This window comes from Hyperoodon ampullatus, assembly GCF_949752795.1.
Source record: "Hyperoodon ampullatus genome assembly, chromosome: 2".
Classification (NCBI taxonomy): domain Eukaryota; kingdom Metazoa; phylum Chordata; class Mammalia; order Artiodactyla; family Ziphiidae; genus Hyperoodon; species Hyperoodon ampullatus.
The window spans coordinates 170,618,805-170,646,190 of NC_136915.1; the positions used below are offsets into that span (position 1 = coordinate 170,618,805).

Genomic DNA, 27,386 nt, shown 5'->3' on the forward strand with positions numbered 1-27,386 from the left:
TCTACTTAATTTCATTTTTGTTTTAGTTTTGAAAAAGTATCAGGCTGTGATGGATTGGGAGCGGAAAATATTGGTCCTTGACCAGATAGGTTGCGAGCTACTGACCTAGAACACGTATCTAAGAAATGAAGTTCACTTGAGCAAGCACAATCTGATTGCAGCCCAACTACTTCTTTACCGGGGGAGAAAGAGACAGGCAATATGGCTGCGTACACTTATTACCCAATTCACTCCTAGGTATTATTGGGCCTGCGTGATACCAGCGATTCCATTGTGGCAATTACTCTTCACAGCCTGGCAGTGTTGGTCTCTCTACTTGGACCAGAGGTGGTTGTGGGAGGAGAAAGAACCAAGGTCTTCAAATGCACTGCCCCAAGTTTTACTAAAACTATGGACCTTTCCCCAGAAGGTAAGAATGATTAAACGGCCTAGTGTGTTGTTGTTTTAATTTATTAGATTTTAAACATTATACAGATAATGCAGATAGATTGTATTCAAATGATACATAAGGAAAAAGTTAATAATTTCCTTCCCCCAGCTCCTTCTGGGGCATCTAAGGTAACCAGTTTTAATGGCTTAGTGGGAATTCTTTCATCCTTTTTTCTAAGCCCACAAAGACACACAAATGTATGTTTACACACACACGTAGGATTTTTTTAAAAAAGAAAATATGCACAGTTCTACAACTTGATTTTTTTCATGTAGCAGCTTATCAGGGACCTGTCTCTAGGTCAGTACATAACTGCCTAATGGTTTTGTTTTGTTTTTTGACAGCTGCCTAATATTTCATTGAATATAATTCATTCCGTGATTTCCCTATTGATGGCTATTGCACTCATTTCTGGATTTCTGAGTCAGAGAATATACTGAATATTTAAAATTTTAATAGTGTCAGTTTCCAAAAAGGTTGTAGCAGCTCTTAACACCACCAGATGTTTAAGTTCTTTTGATTTTAATGGCCTATTAGGTGACAAGCTCTTGATTTTTAGGTACTTCAAGAAATCAAGAGAAAAAAAATACCCTTATTTCTGGTATGTTCCCATTGGATGTTACATGGAAGTAGCAGTAATTTCTGATCTTTGTAGGCTATAAAAGTCAAGAATAAGAATTTTTTATCAACAGTGTCATTGCATCTTTGCTCCTTTGTATAACACTGAAGGATGACGACGTGTTATGAAGCTCTGGATCTCTAATCTGGTTCTCAGTCATAGTGAGTAGATAGCATGGAAACAGTTATTAGTAGAGAGGAACTGTCAGATAGACTGTTCTCTAATTTTGATGCCAAGAGAATTTTTAAAGCAACACTGACGTCCTGACGTTTTGAAGAGAGTTCAGTTCTTCCTTGGTGCTAATGAATCAGTGTCAGTGTGGCTCCAGGGAGCTTAAAGAGGGCGATGGAGAAGCTGTCGCCTCCTCTTCAGCCATGAAATGTCCATACCAAACTGAGTGAGGTGTGTTGTTACCAGTTTTTCTTTTAGCAGAGCATACAAAGAGCAGATGAAAGATTTATTTATATTTCATCCCAGAGGAATTTCTGGCAGGAGGAGAGGGTATGTATAATTTTGAGATAAGGCTTAGGGGTCAGTCTCTGGGGGCAGCTTTACATGTTGAATTAGCAAAAGTCCCCACTCTGAACATCTTTTTTATTTATTGGATGGAGTTTTCTGGTTCTAGACGTTACAGCAGATAAGTTTTTACTAAAATAGATTTTCCTGAAAACTTTGAAACTAATCCCACTGACTTGCCATGTTAGGCTTTTCATCCAAGATGGCTGGGAGCCCTGGTGGCAGCCTACATTCCAAATTTATAGAAAAGAGAGGCCCTTCTTCTACAGGACATGGGGGACTGCTGGGAAAGGGGCGTGTGTAAAAGAGGTACTCTTAGACTTTATCTTTTTGCTTCTCTTTTACAGTTTACCTGCATGGTCAGACTTAAGAATAAGGGCTAAGATGGAGGTTAGTGAAAAGCGTACCTAAGGGAAATAAGTCTGCATGAACAAGAGTTAGGGAGGACAATTTAGAGAAGGGGACATTTTGTAAGAAAAATCAGTAGGACTTCAGCAGGGAGGAGAGTGGCAGAAATAAGCAAGAGGGTGGAGGGTTTCTAGAGGTCAGACTGCGCTGAGGAGGGGGGCTGCGGCCTGTGATGAGTTAGCCCAGGCCATGCCCCTCACCCTCACTTTTCTAAGGCAGAGGAAGTATTCAGCCAGAAATTTTGCTAGAATCCTTTTGAGCAATACCCACTCTTGAGTATGAACTTTCTGATAAGCTGTTAAAGACAACATTTTCTTAAAACATTTTCCTTTTCCCAGTTGGGCACTAAATGTAACAAAGGTTTACCATTTTAAACGTTTTAAGTGTACAATCTTGGGGCATTAAGTACATTCACATTGGTGAGTTTGTACTCTTTATTCTTAAAAGGAAAGTAAGTAGAATCAAGTATGATTTTAAATAACCACGAAGATGTTTTTAAAGGCTGTAAACTTTTATAACTAGGTATCCTAAAGGTTTTGTTTTCTGTCTATTTCAACTGCTTACCTATGCTTGAAACCTTTCTGTGCCATTACCACCATGTGGACACAGCCTGTTCTTAAATGCCTCTAGGACAGGCAGTCCCCTCCTTAGTAACCGTTTCTTCAAATATTTGGAGGTGCTCTCTTCCTGCAACTTATCTTTTATTTGTGTTAAATATACCCTTTTCCCCTAACCACTGCTCACCGAACATGTGATAGAAAAGAAGCAATTTACTACCCCTTTCATGTTTTTGGAGTTTTTATTTTTCTTCAGATTCTCCCACGCACGTTGTCTGCAGCCAGCGCAGTCAGATCTCGCCCGTCTTGAAGAACCCCTCCTCTAGCATATTCCCTAAATGTTTTTCTGGCAACATGCCCATCACCAGCAAGAAGCACATACAGCGAGATTACTGCAGTACTCTTTTACAGACAGGTAGATTCACTAAATGTATATAGTTGTTCCACTGCTTGGGTGAATGTTTTCCTGAGTATTAAGTTTAAATTTTGAACCTTAAGGGCACTTTGGGAATATTGAGACTGATTCTTCTTATTATTTGTGATTATGTAGTCAGCTTGGGTCTGTCTTTTTTCCCTGGACTATAGGGTATATACCTGTCTTTTCTTCATAACTGGTGAAGACGTTGCTTGAATTCTTTTTTGCACCAGATACTTTACTTTGGGACTTCTTCCAAATTGTATCAAAGAATGATAGTTCTGGAAGATGTTAATAGGTGTGCTATGAAAGAGGAGTTCTGTGGTTAAATAAGTTTGGGGAATTGAGCACAGAATCAGACCACACTGCACAAGACTTCAGTGACTTGACTACACTTAAGAAAATCTGTTTAAAATGAGGATATGTTGGGCGAGGCAAACTTATTTGAGCGCACAACACTTTTTCAGGCTGTACGTAATTAACATCTCAAGGGTAACATTGCCTGGCTTAGAACATTTTTATCTTTGTTTATAGACAGTTATGCCAATAAACAGTATGTCTGAATATTTAGTAAAGGATTAGATGCTCCAGTTAGTTGTTGCTTGGGATGCTTCCATCAAATTACGATTTAAGTATTTGTTTAACTTACATCACATCTTTGTTGATTTATGTTCTGCTGGGATATCTCATACTTCAGTGTACATGGATATTTCCAAGGAATTGGATCTATACATTTCTGTAGTGTTAACTTTCTCCTAAATATATTGCTTGTTCTTAAAACCAGCGTTTTATGAGAATAATTCTTGTACTTACCCCCCACAGGCGATCAGTTTTCTCAGCCTATTAAATTTCCCATCAATGGAATCTCAGATGTGAAAATCACCTCAGGAGACAGTGAAAAGTTCCCGTCGAGTTCTAAAAAGTCTGAGGAGTGGCCTGACTGGAGCGAGCCTGAGGAGAAACCTGTCGACATAGAGATTTGCCCTGCAGACCCCCATGCTGCTGCCAGGTCCCCACTCACTGACTTGAATGCAGAGGCGGCGGCTTGGGATGACTTTGAGCCCAGCAGCGTAGATACTGAAATAAACCCAGGAGGTGGAATCACGGCTGCAAGACCTGTTACCTTAGGGGAGCAAAAGGCCACTCCTACTTTGTGTCCACTCACTGAAGAGGCCAAGCCTTTGAAATCAAGCCTACCCCAAAAGACCAGTCTTGCACGAAGCAGGGATGACCCAGACCAAACCAAGCCACCAAAAGTGTCGTCACAAGAAAGGCGCCTTAAAGTTCCATCAGAACTTGGTTTAGGAGAGGAGTTTACCATACAGGTGAAAAAGAAGCCAGTAAAAGACCCAGAGTTGGATTGGTTTGCTGATATGATCCCAGAAATTAAGCCTTCAGCTGCTATTCTTATTTTACCTGAACTGAGGACAGAAGCAGTAGCTCCCAACAAGGATAATGTCTCATCAGTGATGCACTTTTCCTCAAAATTTGCTGCAGCAGAAATTACTGAGGTGAGGATTATTAAATTGTGCTACTAGTTTATGTGTTTCCCTCACAGGTAGCAGCTGCACTATCCCATTGATAACAAACATGCTGTTTTCCCAGTGAGAGAAAAGACTGATGTCCACAATTGGATAACATGATCAAGCATAAAATGAATAAGAGCAGTTCCTATAAATGGCATCTTTCGTTCCCTAGAAAAATGTAGCAGTGCTTGGGCTAATAAATGGGCCACTTATTACAATAATAATCTTTTTGTCTGGAAAAGGTATTAAACCAAGAATGTGCTGTCATCAAGCTGATTTTATTGGCTTATATGGTCCTTGGAACGTTATTTTCCAATACTGTGGTTTTGTAATTCTGGAACCAAAGTAATTCTACTTTTCAGCTTCCTGTTACAGTAAGTTATTTTACTTAGTACAAGGAAATGTATTCTGGCATCAAAAGACACGCGTTGTACCCCTTTTAAATTCCTGGTCTTTCAAATCTGAACATGATTTGTTTCAGCAGGTTGCCCTTGGCTTGCTTTCTCTTGTTGCAGGGAGAGTCTGCAGGCTGGGGAGAAGACGGCGATCTGAACTGGGAAGACAATAACTGGTGACAACGGGTGTGAGTTAATCTTTAGGAAAATGGATTCCTTTTTTAAAAAATCAAATACCTCAAAAGCAGGCTCTGCAGACAAGAAAACCCCAAAGCATCCTGTTTTTCTCATACCAGGAGCTCTTTTTCCAGTCAGTGCCAATGGAAGTGTGAGACCTGGCGTGCTGGCGGGGAGGCCTGGGCGGTGCAGAGGTTCACAGCCCTTCTCAGAGGAAGAGGCTGTGTGTCTGACTGAGGCCAGTTTCTGTGAAGAGCAAGTGGCTGTGGAAAGGTTGACCTTACTGCTTTTTTCCAGAACAATTCTGGAAGTAAAGAAAATAACTATAAAAACTCAAGCTGATTAGCTTAATTTTGTGCTATTTCTTTGTCAGAAGAGTAAGCTCTATTATGAAATCAACTTACTGAAAAAATTTTAGCTATAAAGTATATAAATGATTTTAAATTGCTAAGGTTTCCTTAGGCAGCTTATTTGTTTGTTTACAGATGTACTGAGTGAGTTACCGACTGTTCCTGTATTATTACCTTGTACCAAAGCTCTTCATGAGATAGATATATCCCCACCGTCCTGTTCTCTAAATGTCCAATAAAGACTATTTTAACTAGAATCAACTTTAGAAAAGTTTTGTGTTAGAAAATATACAGACATATAATTACATCAATATTTTCATCTGTAGGTGAAATGCACTGTAGGATGACAAAAAAATCATCGAACTCTACCTAGTGATATGGTCCAGTCCATTCAGTTTTCACCCTAGAATACATGATGTTTTAGCTTATCAATCTTTTCTTGGAGTGTCTCCATTTTCGTCAGAAGCCAGTCTGGAGGAGGAGACTTTTGGAGTAATAACTCGATTGCCTCCAAGGCCGCTGTTGCTGCTTGCAGTGCTGACCTGTACTCTTCTTCCAAGGGGAGCTCGTGACGGGCTCTTTTTGCAGAAGGCTGGCAAATGAGAAAAACAAGTAGTGCCATGATACCCATCCCAAAATGGTAAAAATAAAGAACTTTCCTTTTGGACTAAAGTAAAGCTTATAAGGATAAATTCTAAACCTGTAAAGTTTTATATGAAAATTTTATTCTAGTTATTGGTTCACAAGGGCAGAAGGGCACCCTCCCCCTGCAAGCGTCTGGAGAGAGATGTGAAGGCATTTTTGGTTTGTCACAGTGATTCAGGCTGCTACTACCATTAATGCTCAAGGTTGAAGGAAACTTAAGTGCTGCCTTGTCCAGTAACTTCCAGTGAGTATTCTTTAGCCATATAATCTGTCCTTACAAAAAAGCCCCAAATATGAATTTTCTAAATGCCTGCTGTTTTTCTTCTTAATGCTGAGCTTATAATGATGCTTTCGGAGCCAGTTCAGTAAACTGCCAGGGTTTCTAACATCACCGCACCAGGAAGGGGAGGGAGGATTGGGGCCGAGACAGTTTTTATAATCCCTGTCTTCCTAAGGAAGGTCATAACGTGTAAATTCTTGAGGGCTTATTTATACTACTGATATATTTAACTTTACAGATGTAAGGCATAAAAGTTCACATGTCTTAAAAACAAGTTAGTTTTTTTTTAATGAGAACTGTAACTTAAATTTACCATTATGAATTACAGTTTCAAATATACTATTACTGCTCAAAACAATTTTGAATATCCTTAGAGGTATCAGATTTCTGCCTTTTAATAGGTAGATGTGATTTCTAGACAGCGCCAAAAACTCTTAGGCTGATTTGATGAATGAGGCAAAGGATTAAAGTAAACATTTTGGAAGGTAAGTTAATTGGTTTTCTTCTGTGGTTCAGAAACTACTGCATTTGTAGCGTCACTGGTAAGAAGACATAACTTTCCCAAAGGTTACTACAAATAATTGACAGTTATGTTAAAAGAGTATATTTTGTATGATGTTTAAAACTTTTTTTGTAGTCCCTCCTCTGTTCTATGTGTTGATAACCTTTCAGGAAGAAGAAATGTGATTTTTAAAAGAGTAGCTACCATAAAACAATTTTACATGTCTAGATCTATTTATTTTGATATTCAGTATGAGGCCAAGAACCATGCTAGTTTCTGTTTTACCAGTAAGCAATAAGGTAGAATTTCTTTTTTTTTTTTTTTTTTGCGGTACGTGGGCCTCTCACTGTTGTGGCCTCTCCCGTTGTGGAGCACAGGCCCTGGACGCGCAGGCTCAGCGGCCATGGCTCATGGGCCCAGCCGCTCCGCGGCATGGGGGATCTTCCTGGACCGGGGCACAAACCCGTGTGCCCTGCATCGGCAGGCAGACTCTCAACCACTGCGCCACCAGGGAGGACCAATAAGGTAGAATTTCTTATTAAAGCTTGATCCACACTGAAAAGCAGTCCATACCTGTACAGATGACTTCTTTGCTTCTTCTACAGTAACTTTAGCAAAGGGCTCCCAGAAGGTACCTTTTTCCTGTTTGACACGTTCCACTCTGGCAGCTGCAGTTTCGTCTACAAACCCTGTCTGCCAGAGACCATGAAAAACCAAGCAAACATCAACATTAGCATTCTCTGCTCAATATTAAAATGGTGTGATATTCAGAAGGTGAAAAGGCCTGCGTGTTTAAGTGCCGGATGTTAAACTGTTCTGGTTTAGCCTGTGAACTAAGCAAATTTTAGAAGTTGGAGTCATCTGTAAATGTATCCTCAGTGTAATTTGGGTAAAATTATTCTACAGTGTTCTCCTTCCCTACAGAAAAATGATAGTCTGCTAGCCTTTACTGAATAGGGTGAGAAATTGTTAAAAGCAACATGTGCACACACTTACTTACCATCCAGCTTATATGTAATATATGCATATATAAAAATAATAAGAGACACAGCCCAGTTCAATAATGAGATTATATTAAAAAATTAAGTACTTAAGTATAATTCACTTTCTCCTAGCATTCTAAATTTGTGGCTTAACTGTTGTATGAGTGCTTCAATTAACCTTTAACTTACACCCTACCACTATCTCCATATAAGTTTCAAAGCATGCACAAATATGGGAGCCATATGATTCAGCAGTTGGGTCACTATTTGGAAAAGCCATGACTAAATTACAGTAGTGAACATGATCCTCACAGGCCTACGGTTCTACATGTGAATCTAATTATGATGAGGAACGGGTGAGGGGTCCTCATTCTTCATCTCACTGCCTGAATGATCAATGCAACAGTATCCCAAACTACAGGCAGAGCGACTCCAAGGTGTTTTATTTCTGACTTGTAATGAGGTCCCAACTGCTTAATAATAATGTGGGTCACCACTGTGTTAAGCACTGTGAAAAACTGGAGCTAACAAAGATATTCAACTTGGTTATTAAAAAAAAAAAGTAACATGATAAAGAAAAAAATACGTGCCACTACTATTTTGATTCTATATAAATAAAATACCTTCTCCAGAAAAGATACAACTTTCTTCTTTGTTTCTTCAGAACTGAGACATTGTGGAACTATCTCTTCATGATTTGTTCCCTATTAAAAGATTTGACAAAACTAATTTCAATATATTTCAACAACTTGCAAAGACAAGTACATGAGTCTTAAGAGCTACCTTAATAAAAAATGCATTTTAAAAGAAAATACTCAGTGCCAGAGGATACTCAAAAGATAATAAGCTCATAGTTACTTCAGGATGCCTTAGGATAATTAATACAATATTCTGCACAAGTGTGGAGCTGTAAGCTGTAATGACTTCTGCCCAGTCATCCCAACATCTCTGGGCCCCCTTATGGCCACAGGCACACTGCACTACAGTGGGTAAAAGTAACCCAAGGGCAGGGTCACCTTCTGTACAGAACCAAGCTAACAGGTCTGTGTTCATCAAACTTTAGCTAGCCCCTGTGACAGGTGGAGACGAAATGTATTCTCAATCGACCCCAAAATAGTGTCTTAGTACACCTGGTCTGAATGCCTGTTCTGATTGTTACTACTCATAGGACCTTAGGAAAGTCACCTCACTTCTCTGGGCCTCATTTTTAGGTCCTGTAAAATAGATGACTGGTAATATATCCTCCAGCAGAAAATTTTATGACTGAGATACAAAAGCAGCTCAATAAATGTTTTTGGAATGTTTTGGAATATCTGAGATACTAAATTATTTTAGAGGTCACTGTGATACACTGGCCGTCTAATTACCTCAGCAAACTGAGTATACGCCTCCAAGGAATGTTGTTCTAGTAGCCAATTCCTGTCAGCTAGCAGTAAGGCAAAAACAGAAGATAGGTGGGGCAGAATTTTGTCCTAAAAAGAAAACCAAACCTTATTAAATAGAGGAAAACCTCAGCAGAGTACACTGATTCTAACGTCAAATTTCCATAATTCTGTCCCAGTGAACACGTGTTAAAGCATGTTAAATCATGTCACTCTTTTGCTCAAATCCTTCCAGTAGCTTTCTGTTTCCCTCAGAGTAAAAACCAAAGTCCTCACCACAGCCTGCAAAGCCCTACTGCCTCTGCATTAGCTCTCCTATCAGGCGCTCTCCTATCAGGCGTGCTCCCATCTCGGGGACTTCCACTTACTATTTCCCCTGCTCTGGAAATGCTTTCCCCAGATCCCTGCTTGGCTTGCTCTCTCAGCTTCAGGTTTTACCCACATGTCACCATGGTGAGGACTCCAGTGATGAAGTTCGATTTAAGACTCTGGCCCCCCAACATACACATTCTTTCTTCCCCTTCCTTGCTTTATTTCTCTCCGTAGCACTCACCACCATTTAGTACACTACATATATCCATCCCCACTTTATTAGTCTGTTGCCTCACAACAGGCTGAGAGTATTTATTAGTTTCATTCATTACTGAACCCCCAGTGATTAAAATAGTGCCTGACACATAGCAAGAACTCAGTTTTTTCTTGAATGAATAAATGAATCAATTTCATCATGTGGTTTCAAATGCCTCTCATATGCTGATGAATCCCCAAAATTTCTTCACACCTTAACTTCACTCCTGGGAATGTGTAAGGTAATGTCTGCTAATGAAACATTTGTTCCATAGGTTCTGGGCCCATTAGGGTCAGTAGTTACGCACTAATGAAGCAGCATTTTTGAATACATTCTTTTTATGCTAAAAAAAAGATAGCTCAAATCCAAGTATCTTTGAATACTTTTGTCCAGAGAGTTGAAAAGAAGCTGGCGAGTACACACTTATCTCATGAGACACCTTACGTGATGAAAACAAATGGTATGGTATTGTTTACCTGTGAACAAGAGAGCCCTTTAGAAACTAACCAGTTCAATTTTTGGTTTCAAAGGTTTTAATCAACATGTACTGAGATAATGTCCATCCATGTTTTTGCTCAAGTTAACGTAAGAAGTTCTCATCACTGAACTCTTTATAGTATAATATCTCCCGTGGAGGTGGGAAAAAAAGGTCAACTGTCTAGAATTGTTGTTTTGACCACAGACAGTAATAAGGAAGAAAAAACTCAATTTAGGAGGAAGACCTCCTTTTGCTGTGAAGCATATCTTAAAGTTCAGTAGAAGTGTATTGCCAGGACTTTACAGTTTTATAAATAAATATCCATTTGTCAACTCTATGTATACTTTGCAACATTTTCAAAAATATCATCTTAAAAAACAAACAGGCTGCCTTTCAGGGATATAAAACCAAGAGAATAACGTTTATAAATCACCCCATTTCCTCATTATACACCATTCCCTAGAAGACATAAATATGTTTTCCTTCCTCAGGAACTTTGTGTGCTAGAGCCCGACTAGAATAAATCTCACACCATAGCCAACCCTATAAATTATTTGTATGTCAACATATATTTTTCTAAAAGTAAATAAAATGAGTTCTATTTTGACAGTCACCCTCTCTTCACAAAATATATTTTTCCCCCAATTTTCTTTGTCAACAGTCCACAGAATTTCAGAAATTAAAGCCTGAAAATCCATCAGTAATTCTTAGAGATTTTGTTAACATGGGAACAAAAGAATTAAGAGAGTATTACCTGGATGGCTTGAGGTATAAAAAGTTTTCCCAGGGAAGACAGAAAATCAAGAACTGCCAAACGAACATGGTCAGGAGGCTCTGATTTGAGTAGTGAGGTCTGCAAAGTTATTACCTAAAGGCACAAAGACCAAAGAACAGTTATAAATGAAAACAAATGCTTTGTAGAGCCATGACTAAGATTTTGATGGGTATGTAGGAGGGGAAACAAAACCAAACCCAGGACAGTCGAAAAGCCTACACTTCACAGGTGGAATTTGAATAAAACAAAATGACTGAGTCCGTCATTACCACATCAGTCCTACCAACCACTGTAAAAAAATGAAAAATCCATGTGTTTCTGAAAAATGATATACCAGTGCTCTTCTTTTAAATCTTCAAAAATTATTTTGTATTTTAAATTCTAGAGAGAGAAGTTCATTATTTAAAACATGGGTTGGCCAACTTTCTGTAAAGGGCCAGATGGTAAATATTTTAGGCTTTGCAGGCAACACATGTTGCCTGTTACATATATATACATACACACACACACACACACACATTTTTTTTAACCTTTAAAAATGTAAAAATCATCCTTAGCACTTGTGCTGAAAACAGAAGGGCAGAATCTAGCCAGGAGGCCACAGTTTGCCAACCCTTGGTTTAAAGGAGCACTGAGCTAGTCTATAAAGGAGGCAGTATCTAAATGAACAATTATGTTGAAATTTTAAAATGTTATTTGGAGTTTTTGAAGGTAGGCAAAATTATTTACATCAAAACAATCACTATTTAATTTTTCAAAAAATATTAGAATCTTCAGAATCAACATAATTTGAGTCAACTCTTTTACTATATTCTCATTCTCTGTAATTACACGTAATGGTAATTTAAAATATACCTAATTAGTAAACATTTGTTAGTGCTAAGTTCTTCATGTGCACAACCAGAAACCAGAGCTACTAAAAGCGAAGTGTTGCTAGTCTCACTCTGCAATATGCTGTGACAGGGTATTACTACTTCTGTCATCCTCCTAAATAGGAAAGGTTAGCTTTACCTCGGGACAGTGTTTGTTTCTTAAGTGACTGTAAGCTGAAGCCACTCTTGAATTTGGGGATCAAGTCTGTCCAGTACAGACTCATTCCAAAGCCTCAAATCACTTCAGGTAAGATGAAGGCCTTCTCCGTTTTTCCCTCTCTCCGTCACTTAGAACCTCCAAAACGAGGCATACCTGAGGCAACACCACATGGATCCCCCAGTGACCCCTGTTCTGCCACGCAAGCTGGGGGCCAGAGAGAAAATTCAGTAGTGCTCCTCCTCACTCATTTTATTTCTTCAAAGAAACAATGAGGATTATCCTTAACTCCAAGGTGGTTATATTCCACACTCCCACAGCTGCTGGCATGCCTTTGAAAATGCTATGAATGCAGGGTTCAAACGTAAACTATGACTCCTAACCTCAGGGATTTTTCCTGAGCAGTTAACAGCAACAATGAAAAAGGTCTGACTACTCAGCATCAAGGAGATAGAGAAGAACAGATACCTTGCTCACTATTCTTACCTGACTTATCAGCTGAGGATCTAGAGTTTGAATGAAAAATCCCAGCAGTGGAAGTAAAAGGCAGAGTGTCTGTTGAACATAAGGTTGACCTGTTACCTTAAATAAGCACAAAATAATTTTGGTGAAAATTTTCAATTACATGAGAACAGCAACCTTTGCATTTATTACATATGCTAAGCACTTTATTACCTCACTTATTCCTTATAACTGTGAGATAGGTATTATCACTTTAATAAGAAAAAGGGGCAGAAAGGTTAAATAATTTGCTCTAGATCACAGAGCTAGGAAAAAGCAGAGCCATGTTTCAAACCAAGATTTAACTCAGATGGGGATCTAACTACTTTTATCTGTCACTGAAAAAGCTTGCTTATTCCTTAGTCTTCTTAAAATTCCATTTCTCCTCTCCATAATTGTTGTTTCTATCATGATACTGTAAGCTATATCACCAAGAGAGGTCCTCAGTGAATATTTATTGAATGATTTGTAAGGATCAGAGAAAAGTACTCATTGCAGTCAAAATGCTGCAGTAGTGAAATCTGACCTTATACATAAACTTTAATGATAAAACATCATCTGCAAAACCATTTCTATTATTTCCCAAGTGTGAATGTTGCCTTCAGCTTCCATTGACCGGGACAACCAGAGGTCACACATTTATTTCAACTTAAATGCCATATTTAGATATTTAACTAAATACGATTTCTAAACTACAATGATCTGTGGAACATACATCATTCTAATTCTAGCCTGGTCATCACTTGGCTTTCTGGCTTTTCTGGAAAAGAGTAATACAAATTAGCCACATCCATTTACTTGCCCCTTCCACCTTTAAGCCACATCACTCTCCATTGCCCAAAAGATTTTATAAAAAGACCCTGGAATAACAAACAAGCTATACCAACCAAAGACAGAAGAAAACAATAGAAGAGATTTTTTTAAAAAATAGGATCAAACTGGTCTTGAAAATAGTTAGCTAGAACATCACTTTCACTTCAGTAGGTTCTAGTTTTACTAATATAATTCTATCACACTTTTTTTTTTAATTAATTAATTTTTGTCTGTGTTGGGTCTTCGTTTCTGTGCGAGGGCTTTCTCCAGTTGCGGCGAGCGGGGGCCACTCCTCATCGCAGTACGCTGGCCTCTCACTGTTGTGGCCTCTCCCATTGCGGAGCACAGGCTCCGTACGCGCAGGCTCAGTAGTTGTGGCTCACGGGCCTAGCCGCTCCGCGGCATGTGTGATCTCCCGGGACCGGGGCACGAACCCGTGTCCCCTGCATTGGCAGGCGGATTCTTAACCCCTGCGCCACCAGGGAAGCCCTATCACACTCTTAAATACAACTGGCTGAAAGAGTACAAGTAGGTATTTTAAGTTCTAATCGCAAGTTCTACCAAGAACCTAAAGAAATTACATACATTTTACTGTACAGGGAAATTTCAGTATTATTCTTTTTTCAATATTTTATTTGTTCTTCAGGGAAATGATTAGTTGTTTTCCTTACCAGTTTAATGTTTAAAAGAGCCCAAAGCTGACTCCCAACTTCCTTAACTGCAGTTTGCTGTCCCATATCCAGAGCTTCACTAGCAGAATTACATACAGCAAGCAGAGCAGAGAGCACTGTGTTCTAAAGGGGAGACAGAGAAAGGACCTGAGTTTAGATACCAGTCTAAAGGAGCTGGAACCCAATTACCTGGAGGTTTTGAGTTACTTACAACTCTTCATAAAAACCCATGTAGAATTATATTTCTAAGACCCAAAACTATCTCTTCAGTGATTTCTTTAATATATTTTGCTAAAACTAATTTTCCTTATACACAGAAACATTTGCTTCATTTTTCTAAATAAAGAAACTTTTTTTCCTTTTAGGTTGAAAATTTAACAAAATGGGAACACCATCATATTTTTAATAGGTTTGATACAAATGGCCAGTATGGTCAAGCTAATTTATAATCTTCATCAACTAAAAATTTTATTTTTTTACATTATGTACTTAGCAGTCTTTTAAAGTTACCAGATTATTGTTGCTGCTGTTTTATAAACTTAAAAATTTTTCAGCAACACTGCATTCAATAAACAAATATAGTACTTAAGTACACTATCTAGAATTTGAAACTAAAGACAATTTTCCCTGGATTCGCTCTTATCTATATATCACATCTCTCTCTGACTGGCCAGGAATGGGGTTGGTTTGGGCGTGGTAACAATCAGTAACCTTGCCTTTCATCCATTATACGTCAACAACCACACTTAATTTTATGTAATTACCATACAGCTTTTATGATTTACTTATTTCCTCTTACAAATAAGCATGTTAAATGACCTGCTGAACTAAAGTTTTGGTCATAGAGCAAAGATCTGCTGAATTTTAGAAAATAGGTGCTTTTATTTTATCTAATACAAAAGACTTTTTGTCTTTACTATAGAAATCTGTGCACAATAACTGCAAAACCTGAACAAGTTCACCTACTCCTAACTAGGTAATTAATAGTTTTCCCAAAATAAAGGCACATAAAAATTTATATTTCCTTTCAATGTATGTAAATGTTTTCAATTATCTTGATGATTATGGTCAAGTGCCATTATGTAACAGAGTATCAGAACATTTACACTCAGTATAGAAATATAAGTCCTGAGAAAACCCTGAACTCGTAATTTAAAACTGCAAATAGGTCCTTATCCCCTTGAATGCCCTGTATTCATCCTTGCTTGATTCTTCTCTACTTATCACAAACTGATATATATATATTATGAATATATATATTTATTACTTCTCTGTCCACAGCTAAGCTAGAATGTAAGTCCATGAAAGCAGGAATTTTTGTTTGTTTTGTTCCCTGATATATCTCCAATGCCTAAAACAGAGCTTGGCACATATGAGCATTCAAAATATGAATGAATGAATCAAAGAATGAGCAAATAAACACTTAACTCATGTACTATATTCAGTTTTTTGTATTTTTCTTTACTTACAGATGAATTTCTTTTTTATTCCATTATTTTAAGAGGGAGCATTCTAAATAGAAAGGTACATAAAAGCTCTGAAGATGTTTGCATAAAATGAGGGTTGTACATCAAATAGAAGAATCATGTCCGCCTAATCCAGAGATATGTCAGCAAAAATACTACAAATAAAGTATTTCATAATGTGTTTCATGTTGTTCCAATGTGTGTTGAGCTACAGACACTCTTCCCCCCTAACATTTACATCAATCAAGATAATAGTAGTTTCTCAAAGACTTTTACAATGTAGAAATCTGAACCTCTTGCTAGATTCTAACCTGAGGGCACAAACTGTCTGTCTTTTTAACAATACATCCCCAGTAACTGAGCTTAATAAACAGCTACTGAATGAACCAAGGCTATCAAAATTATCTTACCAGAGACTCAAGTTCTCCCAACGTTCGACTGCTGCTTAGCCACTTCCTGCACTGTGCAGTGCCTGATCTGCTGACCTCAAGTGCAGTTTGTTTCCTAAGCTCAGCAGGTAATGCCTGAAAGGAAATATATTGCCACAGAAGCAGATTTTCTGCTTCTTTTGGAGAAAATTTCTGGATAAACTCCACCTGAAACAAATTGTTAAAGAAACAAAAGTAACATAAAACAGTCTAGTGAATGGATACACCAAAGCTAAGTATTAGCTTCCATATTTAATATTTTTAAGAAGTTCTGAACTGAATAGCAGTATCACAGGTACCAGACCAAGGCAGCTTAAATGAACACACACTCTAGGGCTTCCCTGGTGGCGCAGTGGTTGAGAGTCCGCCTGCCGATGCAGGGGACGCAGGTTCGTGCCCCGGTCCGGGAAGATCCCACATGTCACGGAGCGGCTGGGCCCATGAGCCATGGCTGCTGAGCCTGCGCGTCCAGAGCCTGTGCTCTGCAACGGGAGAGGCCACAGCAGTGAGAGGCCCGCGTACCGCAAAAAAAAAAAAAAAAAAAAAAAAAAAATGAACACACATTTTAGCCGTTACTCATTATTGTTGCTGCATTTGTTCCCAAAATGAAAAACACAGGTTAAGTGGAGCACGATATAAATGCATTAAGAAATGTTAAATAATGTATTTCATTATTAGTCACATCAGCTATTTTACATGCTCCTACCCAATAATTCTATTTTTTCCTAAGAATTTTTATACTCATCACCTTGCACAGCTCAGTCAAAAGTAATATTCCAAAATATGCCAATGAGATTGATTTAGCCAACTTTTGTGGCTTACTACTCAGCTGATTATCATAGAGAACTTAAAGAAGCAAAGGTCATAGGTTCAGTTTTCCAATGGGCTAACCGCCAGCTCTGTTCTACTTTAGACAACATATGAAACTCATTCACAAGTGTTCAGGATAGTATGGTTGGCAAATCCATTCTACCACTGAAATAATTCAAAGTGCTTGCCAGGTTAATAGGAAAGCAGTACTGTTTTAAAACGTGTTGTCAACAGACTAGTTAAAAATGGAAAACAAAAGTTCTAAAAAAAAAGTTAAAATATTCAATTAGTTTCTGGTGGAAAAACAGCAAAAACTGGTGCACTTACTAATTTAGGTATTCTCTAACTAGGAATATTAATGTAGTTTTTTAGAAGAATAATTCAATTTACAACCAAAATCTACTTGTTGAATGAAATTTTTCCTACATCAAAAATGAAAAAAACCCCCACTATATTAAATTTGACCGAGAAACTCTTCTACGTTAAATATGATATTTATATTTGAATTTTATTTTGTTTAGAGAAAATATTTAGCTGTCAAAACAAGGGAAAAATCATGTGGCTATCTTTTGGGATAGCTGATAAAGCCAGAAAAATGGATCCCTTCATGAGCTATGTGTCTATTATAATAAGCAGCTTTATTCATGAAACCAAGCTGCACCAGGAAAGCCAAGAGAATTGTGCCAACTAATAAACCTCTGTTCAAACAAGACCTTTCTTTATAATAATGAAGTCCAGTGAGTGACTGAGTTCCCTTCCCAAAATAGAACTATAAATAATAACATCCTGGACAATATTAAAGGGTAGGTGTTGCCAAGATTTGTTACATACAAAGCCTGATTGATTGATTCACTATTCTGAGTTTGAAAACCTTGGCCTCAACACAATTTCCAAGATTTAAAACTGCGAGTGCTGACAGTTTACAGGGAATGAAGCATAAGGGGATGATGCGCAGAGCATTATGACTTCCCTCCTTAACACTAAGAGAAAGGATACACCAGTGGACTTAAAATGCAAATATATAAAGTAATCTTTCCTTTACATAAATATGGTAGAACAACTAGTGTGCTTAAATCAGGCATATTATAGCCTTTCCCCTCAGGTAACCTCCTGGGACTTTTCCTTGTTTCTCTAAAACAGGAATATTGTTAATTTTACACACTAAAAGAGCAATAGGATATGCAATTACTCCCCATATTGAAACAGTGGATACATCTTAATCACCGTATATACTTGCATTCCACCCCCCAAATTATTATCTATCACAGACACCATACTTCTTAAAGTAAAACACCACTATACTGAGATTAACTATTTTCATTTATGTTAATGCTGCATCATAGATCCAAAATCTGGGTTTTTATTTCACTATCTGAAAGGACACCATCATGTACGCAAAAGAATTGAGTAATTATTTCCAGCCTCACTGCCTGCCCCTCCTTTTCCCCTAGCACGTGCTCTCTCACCTTTGCTCTCTATTCCTGCCCACTCCCTCCCAGTTCACCCTTCCTTTAGCATGAATCTCAAATGCCACCATCTCCAACAGCTTCGCCATTCCTACCTGTTCCCACACCACACGTCCCCAGTAAACACCCAACAAAACCTGATTTGCACCTCAGTCTTGACACTCATCACGTACTACCTTTTATTATGAGTTTTTATAAATTTAATTTCTACTAGGTTATATGTTCCTTGAGATGTCATGATATAGTGCAGTGGAGTCCAAGTGTTTTATTTTAAGCAACAAAACACTATTAAAAATTTGTGAGCAAGCTTTGTATGTCTAAATAAAAGCAGATTTCCTAGGGTAAAAGGGAGTAAGGAGGCAGAGTCAACAGCCCACAAACAGGAGGCCCCTGAAGTAGCTGCATGAAGACTGAAAAGAATACTGGAGCTGTGGAAAGAGCACAGATGTGCGAGCAAGACAGATCTGATCTGAATCCCAGCTCAGTCATTTATTATGTTTGAGTTTGGGGTAGTTCTTTAATTTCCCTGAGTTATTATTTCTTCATCTGTAAAATGGACATAATATCATCATCTATCCCACAAGGCTAATGTAAGGACTAAAAGAATTGAAGTGCCTAGTACAAAGCCTGGTCCATATTTCAGTCTCAAAAAATACAGGTTTCCTCCCTGCCTACTTTAAGAAGAGGGATCAAGTCTTAAGAGAAAAGGAAAAAGAGCTGAGCATGACAGAAGAACTAACACTTGTTAAATGCTCACTTGATGTATAATATATATACATTCTCTATCTCCTCCAGTTTCACAACTGCCATCTGAGTAATAGTATTTCAATTTTAGGATTAACTAACTCTCCCAAGGACTCTCAGAACAGGGATTCAAATTCAGGTTTGTCCCTTAATTTTTAGTACAGTAACAACCACAGCAGGAAAAATCAGTATTTGATAACTGAAGGAAAAAATTAAAAGTAACCCCTCATTTATCTATAACCTACATATCTGATAGCTGCAATTATTTGGAAAAATTTAGAAAACTGAGAAGTTTGTAAGAGATCTGTAAACATAGAGTTTATCTATAACAAAGCTTCTAGAACTCAGGGCTAATTCATTCTGAGTTGTATTATCCTAAAAATTAAAATTTCACAACCCTGGGAAAAGGATCTTATTCCCATTTTGTAAGTGAGAAAATTGAGGATCTCTTCCAGACCCCACTTCTTCAGGAAGGGCCTCCCAGTTAACAGGGCTTCTAGGAAGAACAGTGTACTGGAAACCAGGAGTAAGACATTTGATAGAGGAGAGAAAGGTATTAAAATTCTAAGAGATCTGGAGCAGACAACTCTTGAGGAGTTTTGGAGGGAAGAACAGCAACCCTAACATGTTTTCTAGAGGGCTGTGAGGTGGGCCTGTTATGCTTTTTGCCTTGGAGACACCAGTAAGGAAGAGAGCTAGGAAGTCAGTGTGGTTCCTCTGGTGCCTGGCCAACCTCTCTCAGGCAGGAAAGCAGGCATGGGCTTGGGGTAAACACTCTAGTCAGAAATAACTCCCAGCATTTATTGAGCATCCTCTAAGCCTGGTACTACGCTAAGTGTTTTGTATCTAAGTCCTTACAAAATATTTCAAAATGGTTACACATATCTGTCACTTTGTAGACAGGGAAACAGTTTCAGATAGGATGACTTGCCAAGGCACCAAGGCCTGTAACCCCCTTCACTAACCCAGTGTTTCCCCAGCTTGTATCCATGTCAGAATCATGTAGGAATTTAATAATAACAATAACAACAACAAGTTAATGAGCCTCACCTCACAGACACCACTCTATACCCACTCCATTCACAGGTTTAGGTCCCGGAACCTGTATTTTTTAAAAAGCTCCCATAAGAGCTCCAAACTGACTAGTCCAAGGGACTATGCAAGGCTACACAGGTTCCTGTAACTGTAGAATCTCCTCCTCTGTCACAGCAGAGTTTGTTTTCCTCACAGTAGCAAACAACTAAGGCTCATCATACTTTCAGTTTTCCTCAAAAAGTTCAACTTATTTACTTAAAAAAAGGTATCATTAAGAGCATAATTAATATTCTAGTTCTTCAAAATAAGTTAAAAGGGGCAGAGGATATAGAACCACTTCATTTCAAGTATCTTAAACTGATGAGAAACAAGGAGAAAGAAGACAGAATTACCAATAGAATGATTATCTGTAACTTGCAGCAAAGACATTAGTAAGGACTCTCTCCTTGACCAAACTTAAGTCAGGCTTTTCTTAGCCCTCCTCTCAAGTAGCCTTTGACCTCCAGCTTGTGTCCATCTTTTTTGGGCCTGCATCATCCAGTTTTAGCAAGAATCCTGCTAAGTCAATTTAGAAAAAATCCCTCACCCTTGGTATCTGATCATCCTGGTCTGTGTTCAGCAAGAATCCTGTCAAGCCAGAATCACCCCCTGACTCCTGATGCTTCTTCTTAGTAATTTTTATTCACTGACCCCCACCCTGCTCCTTGATTATAGATCCGCACTAGTTTATGCTGTATTCAGAAACAAGCCCAGTTCTACACTGAAGTCTCTTTGCTCCTATTGCAACAGCTCCAAATAAAATCTGTTTTTATCACTTTAACTACTGTATAGCTCTGGCTTTTCTTTAACATCAAAATCTAAACACACCTAAAAGCAATAACCAAAGCAATGAAGACATTAAAAACTTATGTTCAGATCATGTCAGCATTTAAATGTAGAACAAATGGGGGTCAAAAAGCCTTCCAAAGTATCTGGATCCAATTCTCCGCAGGTGCTCAAAGACAGTGACGCAGATGGGATCCTTGCCTGCTGGGGTGGGGTCATGAAGAAGAAGAGGCGCCTCAATAGTACTGATAGGCTGGTGAGCTGATGACATTCTCCAGGGCAAGATTTTATCTGGGAAAGGCAGGAGAGAGAGGAGAGATTGACTGACTTAAAATCATAGCTTTTACAAGCTTTTATATGCCAAAATATTAACAGCAGCTCTTTCTGGGAAATAACCTGGGTAATTTTAATTTTTAATTTGGAGCTTTTCTTTATTTAATTTTTTCCCTTCCATGAACCTAGATTACTTTTATAATGAGAAAACAATTTTGATATTACTTAAAAACAATACTTTGGAATTTCTATTTCTAATTACCATTTTGATTATAACTTGATATGTTAATTCCCCTGCTCAAAGATAATTCATGGAATTTTTTTAGATCTAAGCACAGAAGTGCAGAGGTAAATCTCTATAAGATGGAAGCTTCATTAAAAGATTTTATAAATTCCTATCATAATGTACTAGGAGAGCTTTTATTTAAAGTAGATATAATACACAAAACATAAAAATCACTCTTTGTTTTGTGCAAGATGTGTTGAGGATTTAGTAAAGTACGTAAGTGCTCCAGACCATTAGCCATGGAGATACAGATGTCAGGCTGTCTGGTTATCATACACCTCACTGGATTTAGTCTACAATATCCTTGTAAGGTAAACCAAGAAATATATGACACAATGACTCTACTAAAAGACAAAAGACACATGGACCCACATAAGATCTTTATCAAAGGCCAGGGACAAAAAAAACAAAACAAACAGGTCATGACCATCTTATATGGAACATTTAAAAGCAAAAAAAGACCAACATTGAAAAGATTAACATAAGTTGTCATTAAATAATTTTCTCTTTGTATCCATTCACAAAGCATCACTTCTTTTTTTCTTTAAATTTTTACTGGAGTATAGTTGCTTTACATTGTTGTGTTAGTTTCTACTGTACAGCAAAGTGATTCAGCTATATGTATATCCTGTCTTTTTTGGATTTCCTTCCCATTTAGGTCACCGCAAAGCACTGAGTAGGGTTCCCTGGGCTATACAGTAGGTTCTCATTAGTTACCTATTTTAAACATAGTATCAAGTGTATATATATCAATCCCCATCTCCCAATTCATCCCCCCACCCCTTGGTATCCATACGTTTGTTCTCTATGTCTGTGTTTTTACTTCTGCACAAAGCATTACTTCTTTTCCCAAAAGGCATCGATCACTATCACATTTAGTCCCTCTCAGAAAGAGATGCAACAAAATCAAGAGTCAGATTTTCTAAGTTATTTCAGAGAGGGGGGTTGGAGGGGGGAGAGAGAGAGAAAGGTGGGAGGAGACAGTAAGAAGAACTCTTGGTCATCAACATTAAAGCTAACTAACTCCTATTTTCTACTTTACATTCAATTTTAAATTTATCCTCAATCAACCTAGTCTTTCTTTCCCAGATCAATGAAACTCCATAAAATTTTGAAAATATGAGACAATTTCCCCAGTGTTACACTCTTTCTAGTATATCTTTCTCAAAGCATCAGCATTAATGAAGGGCAAAGAAACTGTCAAAAGAATTTAGCTACCATGCTATTTCTCCTTTTGATATTCACTTTAAGATATCATATCCTCAAAGGAAGTGCAAGGAAAGTGGGTGCTTTAGGCCTTATAATTCTACTCACCAGATGAGCCACTATGGTGACATGGTGGGCACAGAGTTCAGCAGTCCCATATCTGTGATTTAAAGAGAAAGCAATCTTCATACAATTATTTATACAATTATTCAGAAAAGCAAGGAGATGACTTCCATAAAGCACTAAATATTCTAAACTGCAGTTATTCCATGGCCAAGGAATATCATAATATACAGAACTACCTAAGCAATAGGTTCTATTGACTTGAACCAAAGAAAGGAAAGAGGGAATTCAGTCTCTAATTTAGTGCTATGATATGAAATCAAACCATTCTGGGGGGCTGTTAAAGGATTATCAAGACAGAATTTTTCTATAAACTTACAAGTATGAAGTCATTTACTGTCAATCACTACTGTAAATCAATCCAAACCCTAAAAAAAGTAAGTACGTTGTACCGAGCAAGGAAGCTCCATGCGTCCATAGCTAGCAAAGAGGTGATCATGTTAGCACTAAGCACAGCATTCAACAGAGCAGTGTCCTAATGAAAAACAAAAAGCTACGATAAATTATCATTAATATTACATTTCTCAAAATAAAACAACAAAATACTATCACAATCCAAAAAACAACAGATCCTCAGTAGGAAAGCTCTACTTTCTAGTATCTGAAAGAACCTATGTTGCCATTCCCTCAACATTTATTGAGCACTTACTACATGTTAAGCATTGTGCTGGGCTACAGAGATTCAAAAGTGGTTTTCAATGTGGTACCTCAATCACAAGCCTCCACAGAAATTCTCTATGTAGGCTGAAATTTTAAAAACAATATATACAATACACACGCCTATACTTTTGTTTCTGCCTTAAACCATTCAAATACGATATTTAATATGTGCTGAATATTATCCATTGTATAATATCTTAAATGATACTGATCCTTAAGTAAATTCTAAGAATGTTTTTCCTAAAATTTTATCAACATCTTTTCTAATCCAATTACACTAAAAAATATCCACGTTAAGCCTAGGATCTATCTTTAGGAGACTTGGTACTACATACCATTTACTTCTTTTCTTTTTATGAAACTGAATTAGGTGAAATCCTACCCATTTTTCCTCTTTTCACACTGTCTTTCCATACCTCCCCACTCAAAATGTTTCCTCAAATATTTTAGCTAAATATTACATCTGAATACTATAGGACTCTAGGACTACCATTTCCTAGGAGCCAGCTGAATTAAAGGGTAAAATGTGCAAGCTGAGGGAATGACATTCAAAAATAAATACACATTTACAACCCCACACTTTCTTCTATATCTGAATCACAATTTCAATGAAAAGAAAGCAAAAGTGTAATCTCGGCTTAGCCCAGCAAGTAACAAACTTACCAGTTCAGGGAACAGTGAGGGATGAAGGGAAGCAATAAATGTACACAGATGAACACAAACATGCTGGTATAAGGTGACAGCAACCTCAGTGTGCCCTTTACTCTTTACTTCCTGTAAATGAACAGGCAGAGACAGTTCACCAGAACACTGCTCAAAACTGGAGAAAATGGCTTTGAGTAGAGACACCCTGCAGGGAAATTGAGAACATTGAACCCAAGATTATTAACATTTAACAATTAGCAGGTGTAATAATATGACATACAGAGGTTTATCTTAGTTAGCAAAGCCAAATGTCTCAAGATGTATATATCAACAACAGTTTCCAATATGTGTGAATATGTATCTGTAAAAATAAAATATAGTTAGGAAAATCCCTTAAAGGAGAAGAATTTTCATATATATCTTCTATCGTTTACCAAGTGTTTAATCATAATACAGAACTATACAAAGTCTAAGACAAAATTCATCAAGGAACTTGAAACTTAAATAGCTAAGCTAGGTATCATATATAAAATAGAAACTAGGTATTATCATTCAGATACGGAGGGGTTATTTTAGGATTTAAATGATTTAAGAATTCTTTATAGAGGATTTAAATAACAAATTAAAAATAGGCAAACTATAATAGGTAAAGAAGACAAAGCCTGAGTATAAGGTACACAGGAATCACCAGTCTGACAGGAGCAAGGTATATGTATAGAAAATGAGTGACATGATAAGGAGCAAAAGTAGATGATGAAAACAGAATGGGTGGGTTTTAAACGCAAAGCTGGGGAGCTGGGATATTATGCTTTAGTTACTGAGCAGGAGAATAGGAAGCTCAGAGCTGGGGTGTAAGGAGACTAACTGGTAGTGGTACACAGGATGCCCCTAAAGGATAGGACAAAAAACTAGAGTACAACAATAACCCAGGAGGTAAGAAACTAGAGCCTGGTGTTGGCAAGGAAGAGGAATACAAGTGAAATTTCCCAGGAAATAACTTATAGTGTCTAAGCACTCTATTTAACAGAGCTCATTTTTAAATGTTACTAACTACATCTAGTCTGCTACACTCAATGTTTATAACACTATTAGCAATACCTTCTAAAAGAGTGAACAAAATTAAATTATTTTCCGTGCCTATCATAGATTTATGTATTTTTTTATTTTAATTAAGTAGCAATATGCATGAGGTCTACACAGTAACTATTAATTAGAATATGAGACATAAGAAAGAACTTAATTTCAAGGTCATTGCAAACAAATAGGGCATTCTAAACCATCGTAATGTGATTGGATATCAACAACACATTTACTACCTGGTTGTAGCTTCTGAGACCTGGGTCTCTGTGCACCACAGGGTCTGCACGTCCTCAGGCTGAGAGGGCAGCTCATCCATGATGACAACCAGCAGTAGACACTGTGGAAACTGTAGTTCACAGGGCAGCTCTTAAGGTGGTAAAATTAAGTTACAACAGATTAGTAAACACATACTCTACATACTTTCAGCAGAAATCTGATTGTAATATATAAAAAAATTAGAGGCATAATTTTTAAAAAGTAGAAATATGTTCCAAGAAAAAAAAGTAGAAGAAATTTTAAATAAAATTTTTAAAACTTAAAAAAAGGATGACTGGGACTTCCCTGGTGGTGCAGTGGTTAAGAATCCTCCTGCCAATGCAGGGGACACAGGTTTGAGCCCTGGTCCGGGAAGATCCCACATGCCGTAGAGCAACTAAGCCCGTGGACCACAACTACTGAGCCTGTGCACCACAACTACTGAGCCTGTGCTCTAGAGCTCGCGAGCCACAACTACTGAGCCCGTGTGCCCCAAGTACTGAAGCCTGTGCACCCTAGAACCCGTGAGAAACCTGCACACCGCAATGAAGAGTAGACCCCGCTCAATGCAACTAGAGAAAGCCTGTGCACAGCAATGAAGACCCAACGCAGCCAAAAATAAAATAAAGAAAGAAACAGGATAACTGTATAAGAGAAAATTACCCTGTCTCTAACATGTAATAATTAATAAGAGATTATTTAACACTAAATCTGTTTTGAAATTTACCTAATTCACTGTCCAAAACCACTTCCACGAAAGGTTGGAATTTGAGAAGCTGACTGACAAGTGGATCCAGTGCGACCAGGAAAGCACCTGCTATTTCCTCCTGTTGTGCTTTAGAAATCCCAGCAGCATACAGGCTTGGAGGAAACTTACTGGGAAGGGAGGGAAAAAACTAATTCATTAATAACTATTTTCGAATTTTAGGTAGAGGTAAGTACTGATGTTCTTCCAGCAGTGAAAATATATTTAAAAATTAAGTAGCATGTGTTTTATAAAACAAAATTCAAAGTACTGAACTGATACCATAATTCTATGAAGAAACTCTGAACTAAATAACATGGCTATAATTCTATAAAATTAAAAGTTTATAATCTTAAAGAAAATGCTGGTATGGCTTTGATGCATTTTAATACATTGTTCACAATGATATTCTTAAAAAATACTATAAAAATATGAATCAAATAACTAGTAAAAACATGTAAAAAAGATATTTCTGATAAATTCTGGGGTAATTACTTCTATTGAAAGTTATTTTAAAATAGGTAAAATGCTGAATTTACTAGAATAATAGTTTCTCAGAAGCAAGAGTTTTATAAGAACAAACTGTATACTAACACTGAGGGAGATGCAAAGAATTTCATGGAAAATGTCTCAGTAACTGAGGTTTAAACTAAACTTTGATCAAAACCTATGTGAAATAAGATATGTATTCAGTATTTTTGCCATGTTATTTTAACTGTGGCAAACTTGATAGTACATGAGAAAACCCTGTCTAGCAGGGGATGACAGCATTTAAAAGGAAGCACTTAATATAAACACTTGAGGCCTTTGTAGTGTGATGGAAGAAGCACCAGTCTGTCAATTACTAGTTATGTGACTTTGGTTCATTCATTCGACCTCCCTGAGCCTCGCTTTCTTCACTTGTAACACTGATTCAGAGTTGTGAGGACTAAATTATAAGTGAAATTATAAGGTGAAAGACATATAAAATACAACAAAAGTAAGGAAACTCCACAGATTTGAACTACAGCTACTGAACATCAAAGCAAGTATGTGTTTTGCAATCAAATGATACATTTTTAAATTAATTTATTTGACAAATGTTTATAAAGTGCCTATGTATATGCCATGTACCTTTCTAGGAGTGTGTGATATAGTAGTAAACAGAATATACAAAGTTACTGCCTTTACGGAGTGTATACTCTAACGAAGTCGGGAGAAGTTAACAAGTAAGTAAGTAAATACACAATATAGTAGATGTTAGTAAGTGCTAAGGTGGACAGGAAATTCCATTGAATTTCTATGTAAAATTCTATTGAATTCTGTTTGAATGTGGGTCA

The 27,386-nt window shown here is 37.5% G+C and overlaps 2 protein-coding genes across 3 annotated transcripts in view; one reads left to right on the forward strand and one right to left on the reverse strand.

The window, feature by feature from the left end:
* Positions 1-5,049, forward strand: part of SCYL3 (SCY1 like pseudokinase 3) — a gene marked incomplete at its 5' end in the record, with an annotated part of 33,227 nt that extends 28,178 nt beyond the window's left edge. Inside the window, 4 exons of one of the 2 annotated variants that reach the window (XM_079697346.1) lie at positions 238-409; positions 2,787-2,945; positions 3,768-4,456; positions 4,987-5,049. In XM_079697346.1, the coding sequence (XP_079553472.1) occupies positions 238-409; positions 2,787-2,945; positions 3,768-4,456; positions 4,987-5,046 (1,080 nt within the window). In that variant the 3' untranslated portion in view covers positions 5,047-5,049. The remainder of the gene's footprint in view (positions 1-237; positions 410-2,786; positions 2,946-3,767; positions 4,457-4,986) is intronic. The other variant, XM_079697347.1, reaches the window with a different exon arrangement.
* A 262-nt stretch (positions 5,050-5,311) lies between these two features.
* The window catches only part of FIRRM (FIGNL1 interacting regulator of recombination and mitosis), a gene marked incomplete at both ends in the record, with an annotated part of 52,411 nt that continues 30,336 nt past the window's right edge, over positions 5,312-27,386 (reverse strand). Inside the window, 15 exons of the mRNA XM_079697344.1 lie at positions 5,312-5,347; positions 5,763-5,985; positions 7,394-7,513; positions 8,427-8,507; positions 9,171-9,275; positions 10,986-11,099; positions 12,522-12,617; positions 14,021-14,143; positions 15,897-16,082; positions 20,996-21,085; positions 22,668-22,719; positions 23,075-23,157; positions 24,006-24,192; positions 25,304-25,433; positions 26,050-26,198. Of these exons, the coding sequence (XP_079553470.1) occupies positions 5,797-5,985; positions 7,394-7,513; positions 8,427-8,507; positions 9,171-9,275; positions 10,986-11,099; positions 12,522-12,617; positions 14,021-14,143; positions 15,897-16,082; positions 20,996-21,085; positions 22,668-22,719; positions 23,075-23,157; positions 24,006-24,192; positions 25,304-25,433; positions 26,050-26,198 (1,705 nt within the window). The remainder of the gene's footprint in view (positions 5,348-5,762; positions 5,986-7,393; positions 7,514-8,426; positions 8,508-9,170; positions 9,276-10,985; positions 11,100-12,521; positions 12,618-14,020; positions 14,144-15,896; positions 16,083-20,995; positions 21,086-22,667; positions 22,720-23,074; positions 23,158-24,005; positions 24,193-25,303; positions 25,434-26,049; positions 26,199-27,386) is intronic.